General features: G+C 48.3%; 2 protein-coding genes across 8 annotated transcripts in view; one reads left to right on the plus strand and one right to left on the minus strand.

Annotated features, from left to right (window-relative positions):
• LOC143903486 (uncharacterized) overlaps positions 1-16826 on the minus strand; it is a 110168-nt gene extending 93342 nt beyond the window's left edge. For 2 of the 6 annotated variants that reach the window (XM_077417106.1, XM_077417107.1), the window contains exon 1: positions 7703-8707. The gene's annotated coding sequence lies outside the window, so the exon portion shown is untranslated. Of the gene's footprint in view, positions 1-7702; positions 8708-13664; positions 16333-16520 lie in introns of those variants that run through there. The other 4 variants (XM_077417110.1, XM_077417108.1, XM_077417109.1 and 1 more) reach the window with 4 other exon arrangements.
• Cog7 (conserved oligomeric Golgi complex subunit 7) lies at positions 7478-21121 on the plus strand. 2 transcript variants are annotated; one of them, XM_077417104.1, is made up of 11 exons: positions 7478-7690; positions 17458-17547; positions 18179-18364; positions 18443-18574; positions 18662-18845; positions 18925-19118; positions 19194-19685; positions 19780-19900; positions 19977-20150; positions 20232-20690; positions 20772-21121. In XM_077417104.1, the coding sequence occupies exons 1-11, from the start codon at positions 7493-7495 to the stop codon at positions 20942-20944; spliced, it is 2403 nt and encodes an 800-aa protein (XP_077273230.1). In that variant the 5' UTR covers positions 7478-7492; the 3' UTR covers positions 20945-21121. The 2 variants fall into 2 exon arrangements, with proteins under 2 accessions (XP_077273230.1, XP_077273231.1); XM_077417105.1 differs by lacking the exon at positions 7478-7690 and adding an exon at positions 16870-17187.
• Positions 21122-21248: the final 127 nt, after the last annotated feature.

The raw sequence follows: 21248 nt of genomic DNA on the forward strand, positions 1-21248 counted from the left end.
TCCTGTCTCTCTTCCGTCTCTGTCCCCCGTCTCCCTCCCCGACGGCTCCGTCATTCATTATTCACGATGGACGGCATCAAAACAGCGTTATATCGCGATATATTGCGCGGCCCGATCCGACTCTGAGTGCAATGTTCTTACAGAGGAATGCCCCTCCCCCCCGTCCAGTTTTCAGCAACCGGAATACAAACCCCCCCTCTCGATTTTTCACAAGGGAAAGACTCGGCCGATAAATATTCATTATCGCCTGTAAATTCCGGGATATTATAACATATCGCGCGCATAGCTATATGCCGCGCATGTATTTTCATCAAAGTGGATTTTTTCCTCAAATGTCACGCGACGCGTCAAAGAGTTTTCCAATCGCAAGCACCTAAAGGCGAGGGATTTTTCGCGCGGACTAAGCTTCTCCGAATTGTAATCAAGTATTTTTTCGCAGAACTTTAATTTCACGTTCGATCAGATATTTGATAACGAGCGTAGGAATTTTTCCCGACGAAAAAGTCGACCTCGCCGCGAGTCCGCCATCGAGTTAAGATTGTCGTATCTTCGACAACCTGCGTTTAACATATAATCATAAAATGTAACGATATATCGCGCGTTTCGCGATCTCGGTCACCGACCACTCGCTCCCATCGCGAACAATGTCAATGTCGGAATATTGACAATAAAATATCGATCGTCCGAGCGTCGGACGTACCGCGGGTTATCGTTATCGGCGTGCCGACCGGCGACTCCTATCCGATGTATGCGCGCGAGTCGAGTCGAATCGAGTCGAGGTCGTTCGCACCGCAGCAGCGACGACGAGCACCAAGCCTGCATAATATGCCGGCGCAGTCGCGACGTGCGGCACGGAGCGGAGTGGAGCGGGAGCGGGAGCGGGAGCGGAGTGAAGCGGAGCGCGGCGTGCCTCTCGCAGCCGCGTGACTGCGTCAGAATCGTACGGTTGCGCCTCCCCTACCCTCGTGCACGGCCCTGATCTCGGACAAGCAACGCGTAACGAGGTACCAACTGCACCGTAAAACCGAGTTTACTAAACTGGCGGCCGCGCCGCGCCGCGCCGCGCCGAGCCGAGCCCGCCCGTCGATCAAGTCGGAGATCAACGTGGATAACGCCTCGTCTCCCGTTCGATTGAAAAATTCAAGCAACAACAAAGGTTCTCTTCTTTCAGGGATTTCCATTGATACTCCCTGGCCTTTACAGGTCGTGCAATATTATTAAATTGTCCATACTGCAGTTAATTAATTATTTATATATATATACATATACATAATATATACGGTATTATATTTAGATGGTGGGTCTAAAATTTATAAATGAATGACGAAGTAGCTAACTTAAGATTAATTATCACAGCTGCCCAATTTGATCTTTGCTCTCATTGCAAAGTTCAGAATATATAACAGATTTTGTATTTAAGTTATACTTGCATAAAGTATAAGTTGATTGTAAAATAATATTTAAAATATAACATACGAATTTTGAAATCGGTCGATTACTTTCACATCGCGTAGGCGAACCGCACTCTGTTAGATTGTTTGATTTCGTAAAACGACTGTTGCACTCGTAGGATGTGCATACCGTGAAAGAGAGGGATTGCAGAGAGAAAGGGGGATACGTGTGCGAAATAAATTGGCGGATTTGAGTATGTACGCGATACTATGTAGCGATATCATGCATTTTTGAAAATATGCCATATCTACGTAACATAAAAAAAAATGCATATTTTTATAGTTCAAAAATTTATCGTCTATATCATATACGTTCGCCGTTAAAGCGATAACATTGCGCCGGGGTTTACCCGATATTAACGTAAAATTTAGTACACATCGAATAGTTTTTACGAAATTCTACGCTTTTGAAAAATCCCGAGGTCTACACAATTTTGATGCGAGACCTCTTAAGAGGTGTACGCGAATCCTATTATTTTTTATGTTCAGTTTTAAAACTATATAGGACGTCGTGTTATTTACATCCGCGTTTCAAAACAGGATTTATACCACTTTTTTCCTTAAACTAAACAGTCATATAATGCCATATGATATTACACCACGTCGCTACTCGTTTTGCCGGAACAGCGCAGCAATAATATCTCCACAACAGCAGCTCGATGCCATCACAGAGTGTAAACATTTAACGCGTAACGGATATAGCGTTCCGAAGCATAATTGTGTCCGATTACCGCCAATCGGTTTTTCAATTATATCCCGCAGGTGTGTAATTGAGTTATATAGCAGCGGTATATGCGAAACCGTCCATTATCCGCTTGTTTGCCGATTATCGACGATCCTTAGGATGCTTAGGCGCCTCGTCTCGTCGCCGATCGATGATTCGCGTTCGCGTCTCTGGTTCCGGACCTATCCCTGAAGTACTTGGGAACCTATAGGTTAAATATCGCTCAACTGCCGCTATATTTCGATGAAGGAAAATTAACATTGCAATGTAAAATTATACTATAATGAAAATTAAGGCAAAATGTCTTTAATCTCGCATTTTCTTGTGTATTTCTAATGCCACTAATAAACCCGATAAAAATGAATTTTAAACACTAGTTTGCCGAGGCATAAAATTGTTCAATAGTGTTACGCTGTACTAATAAAAAAAAACACTATCTCCTATCGATCGATGTTTCTCTTTGGAAAAATCCCGTGGACTTCGATGCGACAAATAGAATCGCAATGCAGTTTGCGTGACGAGAAAATCATGTGTAAGATAGGTGATCGCGGATGACGTCAAGTAGCAGCTAGTTTTCAAAGCGTTTTACAATTTGCAGCCACAATGCGTCAACGGGAATCGTGACGCAAGGTCCGCCGTGATAACGCAATTCGTGCGGAAAAAAAAGGTCGAAAGTTTTTTTCTCGACGATTAAAAGTGGTTTAATCGATTTTCAGTGCTGGCGAGGAGTCGTCGTGTCGCATTACGCGCCGCGACGCAAAAAGCGATGTTACGGAACGCAAAGAAAGACAACGAGAAAAAAAGAAGAAGAAAAAGAAGAAAGAATTATTGCGTTAGTCATAGAACTGCTGAGTGCTGACGCTTGTCAGCGCTAATCGTGTTAAAATAAATTTTCAAATGTCGAGCGTCCGGCGACAACATCGCCGGCGCGAGAAACGAGGCTTATTTCACATCGATGAGAACAAAAATTTCATAGATTTCCTGAAATAATATTTGGGTCTCCTTAAGGGGATGCTAAAGCCGTCTGTAATACCGGCTTTTTTTCTTAGCACTAATCTTCTAATTGGCTTTATAGAAATGCAAAATTCTTGTCTAGAATTAAAGTACGCATCAAAATCTAGGTCATGGTGGTCGACTTTATACCGAAAACGAGAAAAAATTAATATTTTTGTTAATTTTTCGACAATATTTGCTTTGTACAAAAATTCCACAATAAATATCCACAAAATTAAACCGGCATGACCTAGGGACAACATTTAAGAACAATATCGTGCAATTAGATCTAAGATTGAAAGCCTAGAAAAAAAAAATTAGTTTAAATTAACCTTTATATGTGCAAAACAACCTTCAGGTTGATATTGCGTGTAGCGAGAGATGCCGCAGCAAATGAAACAAGTACAGAAGCAGCTCGTTAGACAAGATCAAATATATATATATGAAATATATAACAGGATTAAAAATGTTGACATTACCGACGTCGAGGAAGTTCAGCCTTCACTTTAGAATCCCCTTAAGGTATTTCTTTCACGGAGGAGCGTATTTTGTAGGCGCTTAAGCAGGGCCTCAGCAAACTCTTGTATATTGCATTAAACTTATACAAAATCAAGTTATACGTGATTATTATGTTTACGTATAAGAAAAAAATGAAAATATTATGTGTATTTAGAAATTTTTCATTTTTCGGTAAATTTTACTGTCAGAACAATATGGCAACGCTGCGCTTATCAAGGCGCCGATTGTAAAATGTGAAGTTGATAACAAAAGTGTCAATGTAAGTGTCACGTTCATCGATCAAAGAATATTGTGACAATTTCTTTCTATCAAAAAGATATTTTATAATAATAATGTGTGATAAGAAACATAACAAGTGAGGAGTAATGTGGGCAAAAATAAGGGACACGTTGTGAAAATAAAAGTTGATAATAAACCGTACATTATATATGAACTGAAGCGTGACATGAGCGCACAGCTTGCAGCGCCAGCGTTGCCAAATAATTCCTTGAAAGTCGCCATAAAAAATATTCATCTATGAACCACATTTCAAGTCAACTTTTAAGGCACTATCAAAAGTATAGAGTTTAGCGAATATGTGTGTAGCGCAGTTAATATTTAATATCTTAAATCTTAAGATAAACAAATTATTACATTGAAATGTAGAAAATAGACTTTTTCAATAACGTCACATATAAAATATCGAATTTTCAAAGTCATAATTCTTCTTTATATGTTCGGTAATGTGGTTTAATTTTTTTTCTGGCGTAAAGATATGCATTTTAACTTTCTCGTACCAAAAAATCAGTTAATTCTTAAGACTTTGGTGTCACGAAAGGAATACCTTAAAATTGGTCCTGTCAGAGAAAATTGGAAATTTGGGATTTTCCTTTTTGATAGCAAATCGAAACGACTGCGAGTATCACAATTGCTGTCCGAGCGATAATGCGACCTTCTTTTGTAAAAAATTGTTGCGCAGATAAGATTTATCTTAAATATTCTCGGATGAATGTGCAATCTTACACGAGCGAGAAAATATACGAAGGAAACGAAAGAAACTTGTCTCGGAAAGTCTTGGGGAAAAAGATGATCCTTATTCCTCTCTTTCCCGACATGCAATATTATTGCGTCCGATTCAGAGTTATTCTCAGATCAATATTAGACGACACTTCAGAATGACGAGTTTGTCGTCCACGAAGAAGGCAAACACAGGGTATATGAGTATACAGTGTAACGACGAGATATTATTACGACTTGAATTTGCGCGTCGCTCGCGCGGGACAAAAAGTATAGGCAAGCCTGCCGTCATTTTTCCCGGAAGCAAAAATCCCCGTCGCAAAAATAATCGTCGCGCTAACTCGACGCTCGCAGTTTTATTGCGTGGCGGACGAGGAAAAGCCACTCCGTCATAATCTCGATTCGCGACGCCGCGGTGAGTCACCGGCACTAAAATTACTTATATTCCGTTTCGAAAAAAAACTGCGCGACAATTTTCGCATTTCGACTCTTCGGTTGACACGCGACGGCAACACATATGGATAAATTAGGCGATCTCGTCCGCAGGCAGAGGCCGAGAGGAGAGGGATCGGTCACGCTAACGGGGCTGGTTAACCAACGCTGATTAGAGAGAACCGAGGCACAAGATGGAACACAAGAATAAGATATGAGGGGCGAGGAATAAATATACGGTGTCCCACTTGCGTGGCGTTAAAGTTTGACGACGATAGACGAATCGGGATTTGACCTTTTGACGGGGAAATTTCGAGGGACACCACCGGAGTTGGCTTTTTAAACTCGATATTAAATATCATCATAATTAAACATCGGACATGCAGCGAAAAATCTGATTGAATCTACAATAGTGTATATAAATTTCGCTTGAATTTAAAATTTTAAATAAAAACTGTCGCAACGTTTTATATTTTATCCGACCAATATTGACCCTGGTTGTCCATATTATATTTATTCACGTTAACCGATAATGTAATACGGCCGTTTCGAAAGTGCGCGCGCTTTAGCTACGCGCTCACGCCTATGTTCTTTTATATTTTATTGGCGTTTCGGAGATCTTAAAGAGTTCCGTGAGCCTCTCTTTGTATCGCGGGTCAGTATAGCTGCGATATAAATAGGCGAGGAAAATTCAGTCGGCGACGATTAGCGCTCTCGGTAAACGTCGGTAACGTCGGTAACGTACGGGTACAGGCGCGATCGATCTAAGGGCCTGTTGCATCGCCCTTCACAGTTAACCAATTCAAACGGCTGTCCTTTTCAAGATCGGAGCTCCGATACGGGGGGAGGGGGGAGAAGTATCGGGGTCGAACGCCCGCGCTAATCGATGCCGGCTGTTACTATTGGCTGTAAATAATACGTCTCCCGAGTCGTTCATCCCGCTCGAGAGCGCACTTGTCTCGATTGCATTTCCCGTGGCTGCAGAGCGACGCGACGTAATGAGCCGGCCGGCGCGGCGCGCGGCCGCGGCCGCGCTCCACAAACGGGGGGCCTTTAAAGTGTGAGAATAGGCAGACGCAGGAGCGTAAAGAGCGCGCGCGTCTCGTCAAGATCTTATCGTTAACCCTTTCGAAAATTCAAACGCGAGGTCTCAGCCGAGTGTCGACTCGGTAGACGCTACCGTAAACGTAAACGTTGCCGGCAAAAAAAAATAGAGCTAGGAGTCACGGTGTCGTTCGCGCTATGAATAAAACGTCCCGTTGTTCTTATCGTGTAAATTATTGTACCTCTAGATGTCTAAATTCGTAATAAAGCTTCGGAATAATTACATAATACACATGATACACCGTTACAGTCGGAGATGTAAGCCGGCATACCACGTGCGATCGCCAGCAGCAAAACGTTTCCCTTTGTCTCGGGAAGCGAAGTAGTTCGCGCCACGTAACAGTCGTCCCGTAGGTTCCCCCAAGATAAAGAAACGCGACGGGGGGGGCGGGGCCGCGGTAGGGGGAGGAGGAGAGGGAAGAGAAATTATCGCGCTGCAGTTCGCACCGCGAGAATCGCACGCGCGAGAGAGAGAGAGAAGCCTCCGGCCGTTCTCCCGTCTTACCCCGAAGAGGGCCCCCCCTCGCCCACGGTTCGGTCCCGAAAGGAAACGGGAAACGCGTAAGAAGTAAGAAACGCGCGCCAGACAGACATACGGCTACATAATCGCGCGCGCGCGAACGCACGCACATGCGCGCACGTATACGCGTGCAAGCAGCAACAGCAGCACTCGCTTAGTGCCGCGGGGCGGGGGCACCACGCCGCGCGTTACGACCCGTATTATTTTTCTCTCGACGGCGCGTCCCCACTCCGCTCGGTCGCTCGCTCGCTCGCTCGCGCTCTCTTCCTCAAAGTGTCGCTGCTCCGTCCCCCGCACCGCCGCCTACCCGCCGCTCCTGGCGCACGCACGAATTACGCAGAAACGGATAAACAACACGCGAGAGAGCGCGTCAATGAAGACGAAACGGAGGGAGGGGGGAGAGGTCGGCACGTCGGCCCGCCGCCCGCCGCGCCGCCGTCGTCGTCTTTCGTTGTCAACATCGCGCGGCGCGACGCGGCGCGCCGTCGAATTTTGCGATCGCCCCCGTGGTACATACACGCATTCGCGCACGCATCCGACGGGAGAGAGGGAGGTCGGGAGGGAGGAGAGATAGCGGAAGGGAGATACGAGCGGACGGGCGGGCGGGGAGAAAAACTGACGCAGCGAGAGCGAGCGAGCGAGCGAAAGAGAGAGACGGTTGTATGGGAGAATGAAAGGGGAACAAGGGGGAAGGAGGACAGAGAGACACAAAGACGGAATGAAAAAGGGGGGAGAGAGAGACGCCGGTCAAACATGGCAGGCGATGTGCCTTGCAGGCGGAAAAAAACAAGATTTAATGTGAGCGAGCGTGCATGGTGCGTGCGTGCGTGCGTGCGTGCGGTCGCGTTGCGCGTGGGGACGAAGGGCAGAGGAGAGGGGAGGGGGACGACGGGGGCCGAAGAGCGGCGCACCGAAACGCGAGAGACACACGGCCGAATTGCGTACATTTGCGTAAGTACTCACGCTCTCTGTCCACCAGATCCCGGCTCTCCGCTCGTGCGCCTCCCGGTGCGAGAGAACGTCGGACGTGCCAGCGGAAGGATTACAGCGGAGGAGTCGTTATATATAGCGGAACACCCCGGTGAACGACGACGTCGCCTGTCGCCGTTGCCCGTCTCGCCGTCTCGTCGTCGTCGTCGACGTCGTCCGGTGTTTCACACTCACGCGCGGGGGTCGCGCACTCTTTCTCTCTGCTTCGCGGGTGACTCGTCTACTCGCGCGCGCGACCGAAAAACAACACCCGATGTCCTTTTCCGTCCCGGGTCGCCCCGTCCTCGTCTGACGCACGGGGCGCCGTACCGTCACTCCGTCTTTCTCGCACCCTCTCGTTCTCCGTCTCTCTCTCCGCTTTCGGCGCGGGTGAAGGATCGGTTAAAAAATTAAAAAAAAAAAAAAAAGAGACGAGACACACACAAAAAAAACGAAAACCAAACCGGCACCGCGCACTGACAACGCGCGTCACGCAAGTTTATACGGGACACGTTTTATATTGTTTTTTTTTCTTTCCTTCAGTCGAACCAACCGTCGGATGTTGATACGAGACGACGCGCTGCGCGGCCGCGGAGCACATGCGACGTGCACCGTGTTGTTTCACGCACGAGACTCCTGTCTCACTCTCGCGACGCGTGAGTGGACGATGACGGTGACGACGGCGACGTAAACGTTGATCAAAATGGCGTTTGTCGGACCGCCCGCGCGCGCGATCAGGTGGAAAATGCCGGAATGCCACGCCACGCTAGGAAAGATCGACTGACTATACCGGAGGTCCGCGGCCCTAAGTGGTTTGACGTTAAGAACGAGCGGAGCGAAGCCAGCGAGAGCGGGTGCGAGCGAGACGTCGCAAGACGGCGGGAGAGGGCTCGAGCGAGACGGAGAAGGAAGACGCCGCGGGTGCGGGAGTGGAGGAAACGGCCGTGCGAGCGAGAGAAACCGACGGCTCTGCCGCGACTGAGTGGGGGTAGACGTGTCGCGCGGAGTAGGGATAGCAGGGGCGCGATCGCGCCCCTCCACCTCCCACTGCCCACCGCCTCGTCCCCCCCGCCATCCTCCCCTGAGCCGATCGCGCGCTCGGACGACTTCGACTGCCTTCGATTGCTCTCGACCGCGAGACTCGCGGGGCCGTGTAGAGCGCGCGGTTAGGCCTAAAACGCACCGACGGGCGGCCGAGAATTTTCTCTCTATTATTAAAGCTGCATGCTGCATTTACGGACCTCTCGTGCCCCTCGGGCTACGTCGCTTACATCGCTTACATCCCGCGACTCTTCGCCGCCACTTTTCCGGCGGGGTATAGGTGTACCGATAAATGTATTGCGGGACCGCGAGGGTCCGCGAAGACGGATGTTGCGATTATTCCCGCGTCTCATCGGCGGGAACTTCGGGGCGCGCGCGCTCGAGGGGGGGGGATCGGCGAATAAAGAGCTTGGTAAAGCCCGTGTCGCACTACGTATCGCGGACACGGATCGGATTGGGATTACGGATCGCGGATCGGATGTCAGCCAATCACGGATGAGCTGCTCGTCTATGATTGGCTAGATTACGATCCGCGATCCGCGATCCGCGATCTCAATCCGATCCGTGTCCGCGATACGTAGCGTGACACGGGCTTAACGCATCGCGTCCCTTCGCGTCTCTCTCGCCGCCTCGTATATACGCTCTCACGAATAATGCAGATTCGCTCGCATCAAGGATATCCCTCTCCGCGCGCTCGCTCGCCCTTAAGGCGGCCGCCGCGGCCGTGGGTGGTTCGCGCGCCGCTTCTTCCCTCCCCGAGCTTCTTCCTTCTCCTCGCCTCGCCGCGCCGCGCCGCTCTTATGGCCGGTGCGCTTCGCGCGCTCGTTCGGCCGTCTCACCACGAAGAATTTCTAAAAATCAATATACGCGTGTGAGGAGACGAGAGAAGGGGCCGCGAAGCAAAAAAAAAAAGGAAAGAAAAAACATATTCGATATCCCGTTCGCCCCGGCGCTTTTCTCCTTCCCCCCCTCTTTTTCCCTGGATGCGTCTCTCTATCCCGGCTTTCCTTTCGTCTCTCCTCTTTTTTTTTTCATTATCCTCCTGCGAAGCGAATTGCGCGCGATCTATCCCTCTCCTTCCTTCTCTCCCGCTCGCTCTTTCGCGATATGACGTTGCGGACGGGCGATAGAGAAAGGAAGGAGAGCCGGAGAGCCCCGATCGGTTTCAACGAGGAGAACTCGAGTCTCGGAGGAAGTCGGAGTCGGAGAAGATCGCGCGCGAGCCGGGCCTGGTGGGAAGCGCGGGAGAGTTTATTTTCTCAGAAGATCGCGCCGCACCGCGCACTTGATGGTATTATAGTCTCTGCCGCCGTCTTGGCCTCCCGAATAAATTTCATTCAGAATCGTCGTCCGCTCGCAGGCGAGTCGGGGGAGCCCTTTCCTCCTTCGCCTTCGCCTTTTCGTCTCCCCCCCCCCCCCCCGTCTCCCCGTGCCGCGTCGCGGGCGCGATGCACACACACGTCGGGCACGCGGGTGGCAATTAAACGGGTTAACGACATTTCGGCTTATATGTTCGGCTGAACAATGTAATTCGCGTCTCGGCCTCGATTTAATTGGCAGGAATCACGTCTCGTGAGAAAGAGATCGGGGCTCGATCGCGCGAAAATCGGTCCGCGTTAACTGTATACTTGGATGATAATACATCAGTTTGTTCATTTATCACGTCGCGATACCGATCTATCCCTGAACGTATAACGTGTGCGCACCGTGTCTCTTCGCTGTACAGTTATACTCTCGCGGTAACGGGGGCTACATACATACGCTGGCAATCTCGAGAATTACTCCAGCATTGAAAGCAGAAGTGGCTAGTTAAGCCTCAACAGCGTATATAAGCGGATAACGCGACGTTGTTCCACGCGATTAATTTCACAAGTGGGCCTCAAGCGGGGATTTAATTCCAAGGTTGAAGCGTCACGTCGGAAACTGTAGTTGGAAACTTCGAAGAAACGTTTCCTCCTCGACGAATTTGGACGCTTACGGACGATTCCAAATTCGTCACGTCGTTTAATGAGACCCGAGACGTCTCTCGTCGGGCGCGATCACGATCGTAGAATCGCGGCACCGAGGCAGAGTTGATCGATCAAAGCCGCCGGGAGCGATCGGGCCAGGGAGAGATATCGCGACCGGATTCTGTGTTCGATTGTTCGATTCGCGTACGCTTTCACCTTTCTACTTCGGACCCGATGCTCTTTTTGCAGGCACGCGCTTAGAAGCGACACGCCGCTCGATCGCTCGCGAGAGCACCGAAGAAATGCGCGCAATTCTGGAAACGATTCGGTTTTTTTCGGGGATCAACGGCCTTTGCGCTCGTGGATTTTTTTTTTCTATTTTCGCGTTAAATAAAATAGCGAGATGGAGAATAGCTTCGACACGAAAAAAATCTCGGTGCTAATTAAATTATTGCGTGAAAATAAGGTAGAATTCTCGGCCACCTCATAAAGATGTACAAAATCACTTGAAAGAAAAATCATTATAATGAATAATGAGCTCCTGTTTGCTGCGGTTTAAATATAATTCCTAAAAATGTTGTCGAATAATTCACAGAGGAATATTATCCAACAAAAGACCCGCGGTGAAACGTGTATTTCAAAGCTGCAAATTCGTTCGATTTCCCAAAGGCTAAGAAATTCTAGTTGAATACGTATCTTTCTTCGTTTCTTGGCAAAGAGGAAGATATCGCGTTTTCTCTCTTACCAAAGGCACTGGGCTTGGAAGGATGTAAGGATTGCGAACGAAAAATAAACATGAACGACGCGGTTTCCACGAATCGCATCGTACATACAAGTCGCGATCGAACGGCATCGAAAGGGAAGTTATCTGTTTCATCCCTTGACACACTTTCCGAAATGTTTATCTTGCAATGAACATCAAACAATTATCTCCCGCAAGTTTCGCCGAGGCGCGAGATTGAAATGGACGTGAATCGCCGCGGAAAATACTTACTTCCTTCGAAGATCACATCCTGGAAACGATTTTCTTTTAGGCTTTCGAACGAAAGCTGTGTTTTTAAATGACAATTGACACCGATATTACGTTGACTAGCTTAAGATTTCGATGTAATGGAAACGCGAAAGCAACCTTTACGTTTATTCGCGCGACGATAGAGGAAGCCCGTTTTCGCGTACCTGCAAACATTGAAAAATTACCTCGACAATATATACCGGCTTCATTTCCTGCTTTCGAGACCCCGAGTCACGAGGATGGCACGTCTTACGGGTCGATCGTTAGCGCAGATGCGGCGGGATTGAGTTATGGGCGCCCCGCGCCGCACTCTCACGGCCGTAAACTCACGTCGACGTGATTAAAGGTACGGCACTACTTAGCAAAGAGCGTATATTCTAAGGAGGCTTTCATTCCGCAAGGGAGTGCCGATAATGAAGTGTACGTGCAGTTGGGAGCATATAATATATGGTAATTTAACGCATATGTAATATATATATAATATATATCAATACAGCACCCCCTAACCACAAGTACTCGCCCGTTGAGTTTATATGAGTAATTGTCTGAGGGTCTATTTTTTTTTCTTTATTAATAAACTGAATCAAGCTGCACAGTAAAAATGAGCCGAAGCGTTGGTTTCGTGTGCGCTGAGGGGACCGAGGGGGGTGAGAAAGAAATATATAAATATCGGCTGGACCAAATGTAACATATCGCAGCCGCAGTGTGTAACTGCCCCCCTAAAAAAAAAGAGGAATTAGAGGCCAACACCAAGGTTTGTGTGTATTTATTATATGTGACGTAAGAGGGAAAATGATAATAGCGAATCAGCGATTAATCAGCGGTTCAATCGCAACGAAAATCGCTCTGCAATCTGCAACGCTGGAGAAAAAAAAAAGATCGACAAGAGATCGATTTCCTGTGCCGCAACACAGAGAGCCGGGCGTATATCACCAAGTCGCCAAGTCGAGTGGCGTTTCGCGCGCGCAGCGATATAAAAAAAAAAAAAAGGAAAAATATATATACGTACAAAAAGAGAAATGTAGACGGGAGAACAAGAGATCGATTTCCTGTGCTGCACAGTCACCGTCGAGTTGCGTTCAGGAGCCTGTTTTATATTAAACGCCGCGATAAATGTGCCGGCAAAGCCGGGGTGTTTTCTTTTGCGTGGGACCGGCTCCGGAAGGGGGTGCGAAACCCGGAGTTATTTCGTTGAGATTACATCCCGATGCTGGAGACGAAAAATCATGTTTTCGTACATGTATATCTCAAGTATCGAGAATCGAACTCGTCGAGGTCGCACGGATCTCGGAACTTGCGGAGTGCAATAACCGACCAGCGTCGATCGCGCGAGAATGTTTCGCGATAGTGACATACCGAAATGCCGAAGAAAGGTGTATTAGTTATCGCGTAGTTTATGCGTGGTAGCCTCTCGGACGAACGAAACCGGTCTGATTTTCGGAGAGTTCGGACTCGGATGCCACTTGCAGGATGATCCTTGCCGATCGGTTACACTAACACCGGTTTACGATTAGTTTCAGTTCTTAGTTTCTTTTCACACACACAAAACTAGGAAACCGAAGAAAGACTGGTTTACCAATTCTTTTTTGAATAGTTCCGAAACAAAACTATTGAGAGCGATCGTAAATTTTACGGGGAGACGCCACGGTCGGCGGTCCCTTTTCTCAATTCTCACACTTACGCGGCACCGGTTCTTTGAACTTACCGAAACTACACCGGGAATTTCGATCGTCGATCGGCGATATTGGAGATATCTCGATTTTTCACAATTTCGCGGGAAAAAGCCGGCCCGTCATCGCGCATTTGGCACCTACTTGCAATTCTCAGATGCTGCCGCTGCTGCTCGAACAGAGTGCTGGGAGGACAGTGCTTGCGAGAGAGGCGAAAAACAAGTAGAAGTAGAAGAGAGGAAGAAGAAAAAGAAGAAGAAGAAATAGAGAAAAATCGGCGTTACCTGCACGCTAAACTCACCAGGGGCCCCTGCCGCTCGTGGGGAATCGGCCTGTGGTCCCGACCGGAAGCGCCCGGAAGTCGCGGTTGGTATCGTGGAGAACGCTCAGCCAATCCCGCGCCACCTCCTTTAGCGAGCGGAGGCTTGGGATTGGCTGCCACTCAGTCTCAAGGCCGCTGTTGACGCTTCTCCTTCCTGCCCTTCTCCCAACAGGCCCCGAGAGTGCGTTGTGCGCTACATGGCCGCGCGCGGGGCCCAGCGGAGAACAGCGATCGGGGTGGCGACTCCGCGATTCCGCCGCTCTGGAAAAATGCTGGCGCTTCGATCGGATTGTCGAATGGCGCGGCGCCGAAGAAGCGGCGGAATTGCCGGGTCTCTCACGGCCCGATTGACGGAGGAACGGCCGCGCGACTCCGTCGATCGGCATCGCCGAGCGGGTGCGACATTCACCGGATATCCAGCGCGAACTCGTCCCGAGATTACCTCGGGACTCTTCTGAATGTTCAAGGATAGAAATGTCGCTCCGCGACAAATTGCTATAAATTGCATTAAGTTTTTAAAGTTCGTTAGAGAATTCTAAACATTCAGAATGTTCGCTGGATACGAATGTGCCGCACAAGACGTTCAAGGAACGTTCAATAGCGTTTTCGACTGGACCGGGTTGAATCGGGCTCGCAGAGCGATTCGATCCAATTTACTGTGAACATATGTTTGACCGGAAATGAATCTGGGTTAGGTACCAGTTAGAAAATAAGGGCCCTCTCAAAATAGTTGTATATGCACAGCATAAGATTGCCTGGACCAATACCTATTATAGAGTCTAGTCGAGACTTTTAGCTAGAATGCTAGATGCAACTGTATAAGTCAAATATAGGTTGGGTTTTGATTATTCATCTAATCATCAACCTAAGACAAAACTTATGACAGACGTCATCAATAGCTCTAAGAGCGACTCAACCCGGTCCAGTCGAAAACGCTATAAGAATGTTCATTGTTTAGTCCGAGCCGCACGGGATAGACGGCAGTCTCGCAATAGGATGGGAGGAGAAGGGAGTCTGCCATTCTTATAAGCAGCATTTTTTTTTTCACGAGTTCCTTACTATCTATCATCCGCGTGTCGATTTACGTGTCGACAGTAACGACCGGGGATGGCAAGCTGATCATTAATCTACGATGCCAGATTGGAGTGTAGGTCGATAAAAAAAAAATATCTTATAAATTTTGTCGCAACGTGTCCGATTGGTATATTGATGCATAATATAGTAGGCCAGATCACTTTTTTGATTCCGGGGAGTTCGCATAATTTTGTAAAAGGCGTCGTTTAACAATGCGTAAAGTGGGATCTCTGCATGGGTGCATCGGATTCACCTTCGAGGTGCGTGGCGCGAAGCGGCGTGTTGCGTGAGACGATCGTGGCGAAACTGAATCTCGATCTCTACCGATGGAATTTCACGAGGAAAGAACTCGGGCGAAAAATTTACACGCGTAGCATATCCGCGAGATGGAGATGACGCTACGCGAGAGAAGACGAAGAAAATTGGAACGAGCGTCGCCACGCAACTACGCCTTCGCGTCCGAGCCCCGTTAATTGATCGGGTCAGTCGTTAAATCTAGCGTATGAAACGATACAAGGATGTGACGCGGTTATACGGGACGTTCCGGAAATCGCGGACTTTCTTCCTGCTCGAGGCTGTCCTTTATCATTCGCGATCTCGATTAAATTCTAATTTTATCATAACTTTTTTTTTCCCCAACTCTTAGACTACCTCGATCTTAATCTATAACGACGAAGTTAACGACTCTACGCGATCGTCGATCCTCAAATCTGACTTTACAACCAGCGGACGCTAGATTGTTAATTTTCCGCGCACGTTAGCCTAGTAATGACGGAATGCCTCGAAACCGACCGCAACCACCGTCTCGCTTCTTAGCCACTAAGGAAGGAAGGCGCGCGTCTTCGGGTACACCCCGTATAAGTGCGTGTAACGTACGGCAATTGGCCATGTGTGCGCACGATTCACGGACTGTCGACGACGGTCGGCCCTCTTGCAAAAGGCGACGGAAGGGCGAGGGGGGTCCGGTGGTGGTAGTGGTGGCGAGGGCGGGTGGTGGCGGTGATGCCAGCCAGCCAGCGAGTGGAGTCGTCGCTCCTGCTCCTGGGCCCTCGGCCCTCGTCCGACGACGGCGGGAAACGGGAAGGCAGCGCGGCGCGGCGCGGCGCGTCCGCGTCCGCGTCCTTCTCTCCCTTCCTTACTTGGGCCGCGTGCGGGGGTGATTTTCGGGGAGACGAAATTCCAGCTTCCAACTGTTGCGCAAATAACGTGGCGCAAACGCAACCTCGAAGGCGTGGCGATCGACAAAGGGCTCGGAAACGGCCGATAACGCGCCGTTTTCCATTTCCCTCCCCCCCCCTCACTCTCTCTTTATCTCGCCGTCTGTCTCTCCCCCCGATCTTTTTTTCGCCGCCTCGTTACGCACCACCTGCGGAGTAGGAAGCCAGCCTCGCCAGCCGCAGAACAAACGAGGAACGCGCCTCGCTCCAGTCGGGAACGCGGGACTCCAGATCGCGCCAAGGGGGAGGAAGGAGGGCGACGGCGGCGGCGGCGGTGGCGGTGGCGGTGGTCACGTCCAACCAAGTGGCCGCCTCCTCCTCGATGTGCACGAGCGTATTCTGGAATCCGAGACACACAAGTCGTCTTTATCATGATCGCTGCTAAGGGGGACGTCGCACGCTTCATCGCCTCGTCACTCGCTCCTTTTCCCTCTCGCCACCTCTCACCCTCACCCTCTCCCGCTCACTCTCTCTCTCTCTCTCGCTCTCATACATACACGCACATTCTCCCTTTCTTTCTCGCTTACTGTCGAGACTGCCTGACGCACTTTTCCGTGACACCCCGCGCACGATAAAACGGACGCCCGCCCGCCGTCGCTCCTCTCCGTCGGATTGCCGGACGTGCTAGCCTAGAAACCGTCCCGCGCCGAGGCGATCAACCTCCTCCTCGCTCTTCTCCTCATCCTTCCTCGTTGTCTTCAACCTCGCCGTCCGTCAGTCCGTCGGGCGCGATGTACATACCGCGCGATCGATCCGTCAATTTTTGCCTCCTTCTTCCCCTTCTCTCTTTGCTTGCACGCACGCATGCACGCACGCACGCACGCCCGGCCGCCGTCGCGAATACTCGTCGTCGAAGTCGCGGAGATCCCGGATGCGACGGCGAGAACGCGGAGGAGACGAGAGACGAGGCGGTGACGAACGAGGCCGCCGCGCTTGACGCGTGACGGTGACGGGACGCGCGCCACTCGGCGCGGTACCACGGCGACGACGACGGCGGCTGGCGGCGGTGGCGAGTGGCGACGGCGACGGACGATAACGACGCGAGCGATCGTACGGGGAACGTGGCGGAATAGAGACCGACCTTGGCGCGGCACCACGTCGCCGGGGATCGTCTCCTCGAAACGCGCACGACTGCCGACGGAACGCCGAACGCGGCGAACGCGACTCTCTCTCTCTCTCTCTCTCTTCGCCATGGTAAGCGAGCGCGGCGTCGGTTGAGTCGGGGTTCGGTGCTTTTCTCGTTTTTTTTATCTTTTTTCGTTTCAACGCCTCTTGCCCGACTCGCTCGCAGGGACGTACATACGAACTCACGGTCGTGATCGCTAGATTTTTACCCGTCCGCGCGGATCATACAATCGCGAATTCGCGCCGCGAGAGCGAAACGGCGAGATCTCGCGGAGGAAGGGACCGACGGCAGAGAGGCTCCCACGAGCATCGTTCCTAACCTCAAAATGGCCGTTTCAGGACGTCGCCGCGTTCTCCGAGGACAGCTTCGACGTGAAGGAGTGGATCAACCGGACGTTCAAGTCCGCCGAGGCGCAGGAGAACAAGGACGTAAGTCGCGCGTGCCACCATCTCCGCTCCCGTCCGCTTCACGTCCCGTCGCCCGTCGGATCCGAAGTCACGCAGAGTCACGCTCGTCGTCGCGACGCCCGTCGGCCGCCGTACTGACGGCTTCCACCCGCCCGCGGCGGCGGTCGGTGACCCCGATCGACTCTTTTCAAAGATGATGTCCACTGTTTCGCACCACCGCGAAGGTTTTCGGCTCCTCCGGGGGGATGATATTTTTATAGGCTCGCTCGCGGATCTATCACGCCGAAAATTATGTCGGAACGTTACCGACGGACAATAAACTTCCCTGTCTATTCCGACACCCGCGTATATTTTCGTATTTAGAATAAATTATTACGCAAATATTTGTTGTTGAACGATAACGTTATCTTTCGCAATATGAATTTCAATTTCATTGTGAATTAAATAAAGTGATTCCCATATTCATAGAGTAACGATAAGGAAATAGAGCAATTTATTATATTTGAGTAATGCAATAAGATATATTTTAAATTGCACTTTAATCTCACGTTCTGCCTGTTATTTATCATATGTGAATTATTTGATAATTTTAATGAGAATACGACCAACCGTCTTGGAAAACATTTGAGTCGCAGCTGAGTATGCTTTTCAGGCTTTTGTGTCATCATTAGTGATGAAGTTGCAATTGTATGTGCAACAAGTTAACGGTGCCTTAGAGGAGACCAGTCAATCGGTTCTCTCTAGCTTACCAAGAATTTTAAGAGACACTCAACTCCTGCGGCAAGAAACGTTAGCGCTGAAAGAAAAAATGGTCACTGTCAAGCAAGAGATTGCGAAGGTTGGTACATCTAATAATTTCTTTAAATATTTATCTTGATGCGTTGTAACTCGGAAAAGAACAAATATTGAAACACAGATCGAGAAAGATACAGCCTCTTCTATGGCAACGCTGGAGAAGATTGATAGGATAAAAACGGAATTACAAACCGCTAAGCAGGGATTACACGAGGCCGACAATTGGACGGTATTAGCGAACGACGTGGAAGAGGTATATATGAAAGCTCCAATGGGTTCCTTCACGTATTTCGACGTAATACGCGATAATTTAATTGTATAATCTCCCTTAATAAAACAGGTATTCGAGTCTGGCGATATAGAAGCTATATCAAATAAATTGTTCAGCATGCAGAAATCTCTAGCTATGCTCGCGAATGTTGTCGATTACGAGGATAAAAAGCTGCAGTTAGAAGGCCTGAAAAACCGCCTCGAGGCGATAGCCAGTCCACGATTGGTTCAAGCTTTTACCGCTGCCAATTTAGGTAAAACTTACTGACGAGTCGAAATAAATTCATTCGCCTTGCAAAGACGTGATACCAGTTATCGTGTTGTGTTATTCAGAGCAATCCAAAACTTACGTGGACATCTTTAGCAAGATGGAACGTCTGCCTCAGCTTCTCAAATATTATCACAACTGCCTGAAGGTCTCTTTGGGCCAAGAATGGAGACGCACTATTGAGCTAGCACAAGATGAAAATGTTACCTATTGGCTACGTATATATTATGACAAATTGTTATCCTCTTGGCACGAACAGGTATACCAATCTGCCAGATCAAAATAATTGTTATTGCTGCTTCGCGAATGTTTTCTATAACCGTTTGTGTTAAAGGTGAAATGGTGCCATCAAGTATTTCCTAATACTTCGATAGATATTCATATCGAGGTTTACGCTGACCTTTTGAGGAGCCTCGATCCCGGTATTCCGGAATGTGTAGAGGCGGTTCTGAAACAACATTCCAACGCGGTGCAACTGTCTATTCTACTCGAATTGAAACAGATGACGAGGCATTTTGCCACGAATCTCAACGGTGCTATCGAAACGTCGCTTCGCGGAAAATTGCAAAACGAAAAACTATTGTCGCTGGCGCAAGCTGTATATGCGCCTTATGTTCCTTACATCGCGAAATATAGCATGTTCGAAACTGCCCAGTTAGAACAACACCTACAGTTTTTGGATCGCTCGCACGATGATTTAAGCGACACTATTAATTCCCTCTCTCTTAGCATTTCGCGGATTATGGGCTATGCTAGTGAAGCCAATAAGCGATGTAAATTTTTTACAGAAGGTTGTGGATATCCTGGTTTACTGCAATCGTTGAACGTACGTTTATATTAAAGATTTTTTGCTTATATATCGGCGCGATGATCATAAAATGTATTTTTTATTAAGTCGACGATTTATTGGTATCTTGTAGATTTATTTCAACAAGTATCTCGATAAATATCAGCAAGGTTTAAGACAACTTGAGAGAAAGAAAGTGAAACACGAAGATTGGAATTTATTCCAAATGTGTCTTACGTTGATGCAAAATATAGGTGATTTTTTCAGCAATTAATTAATTTCTTATATGACGTAAACACGAGACTATTGATTTAATCCCGATTGCTGTAGGTGATCTCTTGCATCAAGTGCAACAATTCGAAAAGTCGCTCGTGATCGACATAACGGAAGCCAATAACAAATTACAAAACACAAACGGTAGCGTTTTCTGTCAGTATAAAAAGTTACTGTTAACTCCATCAGGATGCACCGATCTAGAAAATCTTGTTGCATCTTTCCAAAGAGGTGTGTGTGCGCGCGCGCGCGTGGCAATGGTAATTATAATGTTGTAGGAAGCAAATTATCTAATTTCCTTTCCCTTTGCAGAGGACAAGACAATTCTCGACTCGATTATAAAGTCTATTCAAAAACTCTGCACTGATTTACATCATACCACATATGAAGTGATTTTTGCGCCAATATTCTCTCAATTAATGCTGGTGCAAAAGGCGCCAGCTTGGTCATTGGAGATTAACAAAATGTCCAATCTAAGTTCAGACCTACCCGATTATAGTTTCGCTCCTCAAGAGTATATTACGCAGGTCGGACAATATTTAATGACACTGCCGCAGCACTTGGAACCATTTTTGTTGAGGGACAATCCAAGTCTAACGCAAGCGTTGAAGGCAGCCGATCCGCAATATGTTCAAGGCTCAAGCGAATCTGGATTTACTAGTATACTTTTGGACATTGTTGCCCGAGGAACGTGTCAAATGTTCCAGGATCAAACTTTGGGCATTTGCCAATTGAACTCCGTCGCTTGCAAACAACTCGCAACTGATATTGGTAAGTCTCTCGTTAGATCTATAATTTGACAATTTCTGAAGAAATTATGAAGGGATAATAAATAAAAGTTACATTATGTAGATTATCTGGGCAATGTACTGGAGGAGCTCGGTCTGTGCTTATCGGAAAATCTTCAGCACATGTCCTTACTGCTGAGATTACCGCCGGAAGATTATCAGAACGGTAGCTCTGGATGTAACGCTCGTGTCGTAGCGGCGGTCAGACAAATGCGCAACATTACGTCTTCCGGCTAACATAGTCCGTGTCAAACCGGACACGATGTCACAACGTGAGAAATTTCATTTTCCGTTCCATATTTTCAGCGAAGCTAGATTTCGCGCGACATTCGTGTATTTGCGATTACTTTATAATTGTAAAAAATAAAATTAAGTATAGCATTAAAATATATATACGAACGTATACTGTTATTACGTTTTGTCTCTTCATTTAACACACACCTTACATTTATTGCAAGATCTATTTATTTTACGAACAAAAAGAAATATAAATTAAAAGAGTTTCATCAGATGAAAATTTAACTTAAGTGACACGGATATA

Source organism: Temnothorax americanus, unplaced genomic scaffold, assembly GCF_048541705.1.
Source record: "Temnothorax americanus isolate GAGA-0224 unplaced genomic scaffold, ASM4854170v1 Scaffold47, whole genome shotgun sequence".
Classification (NCBI taxonomy): Eukaryota; Metazoa; Arthropoda; class Insecta; order Hymenoptera; family Formicidae; genus Temnothorax; species Temnothorax americanus.

Excerpts from the sequence above, each read along its gene's own strand:
- Cog7 (XM_077417104.1), top strand. The coding sequence starts at position 7,493 with ATGGCAGGCGATGTGCCTTGCAGGCGGAAAAAAACAAGATTTAATGTG. Across the intron at positions 18,846-18,924 it reads TTTTACCGCTGCCAATTTAG|AGCAATCCAAAACTTACGTG; the intron begins GTAAAACTTACT and ends TGTGTTATTCAG. Across the intron at positions 19,119-19,193 it reads TATCCTCTTGGCACGAACAG|GTGAAATGGTGCCATCAAGT; the intron begins GTATACCAATCT and ends TTTGTGTTAAAG.